The sequence below is a fragment of the Aethalodelphis obliquidens genome, unplaced genomic scaffold (genome assembly GCF_003676395.1).
Source record: "Aethalodelphis obliquidens isolate GAN/ISIS:26980383/991018 unplaced genomic scaffold, ASM367639v1 scaffold61, whole genome shotgun sequence".
Taxonomy (NCBI): Eukaryota; Metazoa; Chordata; class Mammalia; order Artiodactyla; family Delphinidae; genus Aethalodelphis; species Aethalodelphis obliquidens.
In genome coordinates, this window is record NW_020838005.1 from 2,589,493 (window position 1) to 2,595,492 (window position 6,000).

Sequence of the window (6,000 nt, forward strand, 5' to 3'; positions counted from 1 at the left end):
GAAGGGCAGCCTGAGGGCTTAAAATCAAATCTTCAGCCTGGGTTGGTGCCCCTCCCCTGGGGCCCTGGCAATGCAGGCAGAAGGCCTTAAACACTACAAAATGAAGAAACCCTGGGTACTATCTGAAGAGGGCGGTCATTTACAGTTATCTTTTTTGTTGTTAGCGGCATCCGTGAATAATGTTTTCTAAGGGGGAAAAAAAAAAAAAAGAAAGGAAAAGAAAAAAAGAGTGCTAAGGAGAAAGAAAACAGGATGACTTATTTACCAGGAAAGAACGGCAGGCCCCTTACCTGAAACCTTCTCATGTCCCTTGGGTTTCCTGCTGTTTTCAAACAATTCTGATTGCACTTGAGGAAAAATTTTAAAAAGAATCTGTGAAGAGAAAGCAAGGTGTTACCTTTTTAAGTAAACATGTTTTAGGAGAGAATATATATGCATTATATTAGATTTGATTGGAAAGTGATTGGATTTCAGGTCTGGGGAATTTCAGCCAGCCCTGCCTGTGAAGGAACGTAGCTGACCCACTGCAGTTCGCAAATTTGGATGTTTTTGGTCCCAAGTTGGCTCCATCACTGTTGAGGGCTGCGAAGTGGCTCACAAGCTGGGCTCTGGTTTGTACACCCGCCCCCGAGTGGCTAGGGCATGCTCTCTCCAAAAAAAAGAGAGACAGAGACAGAGAGAGAGAAAAGAAGAAAAAAAGGCTTCACAAGCGGCAGTGACTCCTGCTGTACAAAATTAGCTTGCTCCAGAGGGTTAAAAGTGGCATGACTGAGCCCAGAATCCCAGGGTTCGTCACGTATGTGGCTTTCCGCTGGCCACACACATCTTCATGCACACATGCCTCACAAGTAAACCCTCACACACAAAGGGGGCCTGATATTTTCAACTGGTGGATATAAAATCAGAAAATAATGTTACTGTCCAAAGACAGTCAGTCTGTGCAGGTATATGCTGGGGGTTTTATGATTAATAACAAGTGTGAATGTCCTTTCAGACCCTCTATAGATTATCCAGAAATATACAAAGGCACAGAATAATGGTCTGAGGTTATCACTTGTAAGACATATTTTTAAGCCAATATTCTCCTAGATAACCTTTTTTGTGCACTTTTAAAATTGGGCTTCTTTGATCAGATGAGTACAGAAACCAAGAAAAATGGCAGAAGTGGTCTTTTCAGCCATTTACCTATTTAATGTTTGGAATGTTGTTTCGAAATACAATAAGTTTTTCATTTATTTCACTTGCAGAGTCCTTTTCCTTAAAAAAAAAAAAAAAAACCAGCTTTTGCAGCGTTAAAGTCCCAGGTGAGCAAGGCCTATTTCCCTTTCTGTTACTATGACAACGAAATTTTACCGCAGTCCCAAAGTCCCTTCAGAACTCTACCATCCACGCCTTGAATTAGAACTTTAAAGGAAAAGATATACATTTTTTCCCCAGGATTTACCAACAAAAATAAGTAGAAATCAACAATGCTTCCAAAAATTCTATTTTAAAGCAACGGTTGGTGAGATGCCGTCGTGGTGGCCTTCTGTTTATTTTTATTTCTTTAACAATCACACGAAAGAATTAGAGAGCACGCCAATTAATTGTATTTAGCACTTAAAAAAAGAAAACCTGATGGGGAGATAAACAGTAAATGATGAAAGAGGAGAGAAGAGGAATTGCCCTTTCAGAGCATTTTCTCTAGATTTGCTAAAAATATTTGGCCAAGTGTTCCTGACCCCTATCTATAAATAAGGTTGGGTGTGAATTTGGAAAGAATAGCTAAATGCTTCTTTTCATAATTTTATAGCATCTGCTTTTCACTTCTCTCTTTGCATCCTTACTGGGGGGTGGGGGTGGGGGCTAAGCATTGCCTCCTGGGCCATGAAGGTGTCCAGGGCCTTTATCCGAGGTACCAGGCAGAGAATAACAAGGCAGAAGCACTCCTTGCTGCTTTATGCGGTATTCCCATTCACAGCCTGCCCCTGCTTTTGAAAGTGCAGGGGGGCGTCAGTCCAGAGCAGCCGGAGCGCGTTAGAAAGGAGAGCTGCTCGTATTTAAGAACAGATTGGTCAAAATTCAAACATTTTCTTTCTTAAGGCAAAGCATTCTTTCACTTGTGCCTTCCTAAGCGGGGTCACCTACAGCAACTTAAAATGCCTGGAGATGCTCTCACAAAAGACTTAAAACGGGCCTTTTCCTCACTTGAGTCTCTTTCCAAACAATAACCCCTGCCCTCACACCACCTTTGCCCTCCAACACCCGCCCCTCCCCCATGAGTGATTTACATCTTGTCCCCTACTAAAACCAAATTTTCTTTTTCTCACAAATTCCTTGGTTTGGGGCAAGTTTTCGCACAACTGGACTCCTTAGAAAGCGTTCTGTGTGTTATACTTCCCCTCACCTACCCACCCCCCTCACCTTCTCGAAAATGTACCTGTTGAAAACATTAATGTTCATGAAGGCATTATTATATGAATGGTATGAAAGTGCAAAGGAGATAAATGTTTACATAAAATCAAATTGATTTAGGGGAAGAAGGGGCCCGCTGAAAGGCTTTATTCATTTTAAATTACGACCCTTAACAGTTCTTTGGCTAGAAAACACCCAGTGTTGACTCTTTTGCGGGCCTGGGGTCTGAGTTTGGAACCTACCCAGCCCCCTGCACACTAAGGATATAACATCCTGTTCACAAAGGGGAAGCGAGGGGTGGAGGAGGGAGGGAGGAGGGGGAGAGAGAAAGAAAATTCTCTTACATTGTATAGTACTTTCTAAAAGAAGGCGTAGCTACTTCTAAATGGCTAGCACCAGAAATTATGACCTGCGTATTTTAGATGTGGACCTAGAAATCAATTTAAAGGAATTCTGGGGCCTACTGACATCTCCATTTTTTTTCTCTTCCTTTTACTGATGTCTCCCACTTTCCTCCCCTTCAGCCCCTCCACCCTCTATGCTCAGGGGCTTGGTACAGAACCCTCTACTAACCATCCCATCCATTAGCCATACGGTAACTTGCAGGGAATAAATCTCCTGGGTCTAGATCCCTCTGAAGCCTGGAAAATGTCAGCTCTCTCCACTCAGCAACGGGAAACCAAAATGAATTACAAGGTTCAGCCCAAATGTGCAGAGACTCACCAGGATGGAAGTTGTAATTCTCACTTTCTCCAAACAGTGTTGATTCCAGAAATATTCTAACCACTTAGCATGGTACACTCTACAAGGCTTCTGATCTCATTCCTTAAGAGTGAATGCTAACGGCGACAGGTATATCCTTGTTTTATTAGAGAAAGAGGAATAGAGAGTGGGGTCCAAATCTGAATTCAAGCCCTCAGCTTTCACTCTGGTTCCTGGGTCAAGTGAGGCAACAGAACAGACCCAAAGGCAGTCCTTCACTGCACTGATATCTATTAAATGCTGACAGTGTACTAGTCTTGACCTGCTGCCAACTAACTATGTAACCAAGTTACTTTGCTCCTCTAGGCCTCAGTTTCTTTGACTGTTAAAAGGAAGGCTTAACTGGATTATCTCTAGGGTTTCTTCCAACCTTATTATTCTATGATTGCAAAGAAAAATGTGTAGAGTTGACAACCCTCCAGAAATGGTGACATTGGAAGAAACCACTGGAAACAAAAGTCTGTGACTTATTGAAGTCCAAGTGGGGGGGTGTGCGGGGGGCTTCTGAAAGAGAGAACAAACCCCCCGATCGAAGAATAAGCGAGGACAGCTGATGGGTGGAAAGTGGGGCATCTTGGCTGATGCCTTGGCCAGAGCTGGTGGGACCCAGAGGTTGATGGGCCGGTTGTTGAGCGAGAGGCACCACTCTCTTAGGATCCTTTCTCTGTGCTTCAGCAGCAGGAGAAGGTAGCTCAGGAATATCACAGCTCAGAGCCATCTCTGTCCCTGCTTACCATCCTGTGTGGTCCAGAAGCTGAAGGGTACAGGGGTCACCGAGTGCGGGAAAGAAGGTTTGCCAAAGGTCAGCTCCATGCCACACTCTGAGCTATGTGCTTGATATCCAACGCCTCATTTATTTCTCACAACTGTACGAGTGACGAACCCTCTCACAGCTAGGAAAAACAAAGGCGCCAAGAATTTAAGAAATTTGGCCCAAGATCACACCACTTGTCAGCGGCAGAAACGAGGATTTGAACCTGGGTCTTTCTGGCAGCAAGTTCCACCGGGCGTTCTGTGTTTCCTGCACCAATTACACTGTCGTGATGGTTGCACAACTCTCTGGTATAGTAAAAGCCATTGAATGATACGCTGTGAATGGGTGAACTTTATAGTACGTACACTATATCTCAATATAACTGCTTAAAAAGAAACTTCAGAAAACATAGTCTGAAAAAAATCAAAAACAACCCCCAAAAACCCATGAAGGATTCTGGTTTCTTGGCGAGGGAGAGAGAGGACTGTAGTATCCCAAAAGGAAAACATGAGGTCAAAGATAGTTGGCGTGGAAGTAAATCCTTACCACTGAAACCCCCTGATGAATTCATTCATGTGCTCATTTGGCCGATTATTAAGTGTAGAGTATGTGCAGTAAAGGATCAGCAGAATGACAAACAAGATGGACAAAATCTTGCCCTCATGGAGCACACAACCAAACTATTTGAAAAATGCTTCTTCAGTTTCTGAGATGAGCCTGGAGACCCCTGAATACGGGTCTGAATAAGATCCCAGAGGATTACCTAGTACCCAAGAAATCTCTTCTCCTCCTAATCTCTGGAATATTAGAACACTCGGCATTGTTCAAGAACACGAAAGCTCCTAGGTGGCTCTAGACATGTCCTGAGCCCACCCCAAATAAAAACTGAGACTCAAACTAGATGTACAAGTAGGGTGCAGAGTTCAGGTCCAGTGGTGGGGTCAGTGGGGAATCTCTAAATCACAGGAAGGGTAACTACTTTATATTCATGCCAGACTTCGAGATTATAGCCAATGATCTAGTACAAAACGCAGCATACTATTTCTCCAGAATTGTGGAAGAAGCCATTCAACTGACCTCCAATTAGAAGCCCAAGATCTAGCGCCTTCTAAAAAATTATAATACAAAAAATCTTTCAGAAAGCACTGTGGAAGGCACAGAGTCTTCTTTCAAGAAAAAAATTAGATAGGAGTGTATATCAAAAGAATGTGAACTTGGCACTAGTAACAACTACCATTATGCAGAGCCTTACTCTATGCAAAATAACATGTAAAGTACCTTTCACTTTGAAATTTCATTCCTTATTCCCTTAAAAAAAATTCTACTTCCATCTACCCTGGAAACAGCTTCTGTGATGACATGGCCACATCTTATACACCATGGAGATGGGAACATCCCCACACTCTCCAAGGGCCAAGAACGGGGATGCTGTATCTGGTTCTCTTTCTGCCACAACGGCCATATATGCAGGTTGGATCACTAAAGGCTGAGCCATATATAGAGTTGATAAACCATGTAGGTGCTTAAAGGTCTATGTCTATTGATTTTTGAGGAAGACACATTTCATCTGGATTAACTGCTAAACCTCCTTTTCCAGAGTCCAATAAATTAAAATCTAATTGCCTTCCACTGTTCGTGCATACTTCTGAAAATAAAATAATCCTTTCTCTTAGAACACTCTCTCATATCATTTGTGAGAACTACCAAATGTTGGGATGGGCTGAATCATAAAATCATATTTGAAAGAAATGGGCAGTTACCTCTCTTCTCCCAGGATTCTTTCAAGCTTACAGTCTTTACGGGCAGAGGGAGAAGCCGTGTTGGATGGTCACATCCATGGGGCCATTTTCTTACTCTTAAGAATAGCCTTCATGGCAGCTCATTCTGCTTGAGATGGTAGGAAAACCCCTAAGTGATCGGTTTCCACTTGAGACCAGTGTAAAACACAAAGATAATGTTCTAGCTTTAATCTAGGTCTTAATTGTAACATCCTCTTTGAACCTTCTGACAATAGAGGGAACACGTTTTCCTCCCCCCAAAGCCACCAACAGAATCCAAATTCAGATAGCCCAAATAAGAAGAAGGACAGC

The 6,000-nt window shown here is 42.9% G+C and overlaps 1 protein-coding gene across 1 annotated transcript in view; it reads right to left on the bottom strand.

Annotated features, from left to right (window-relative positions):
• Positions 1-370, bottom strand: part of LOC113610139 (transcription factor COE2) — a 56,869-nt gene extending 56,499 nt beyond the window's left edge. The window contains exon 1 of the mRNA XM_027087958.1: positions 291-370. Coding sequence (XP_026943759.1) covers positions 291-305 — 15 coding nt within the window. The 5' untranslated portion in view covers positions 306-370. The remainder of the gene's footprint in view (positions 1-290) is intronic.
• Positions 371-6,000: the final 5,630 nt, after the last annotated feature.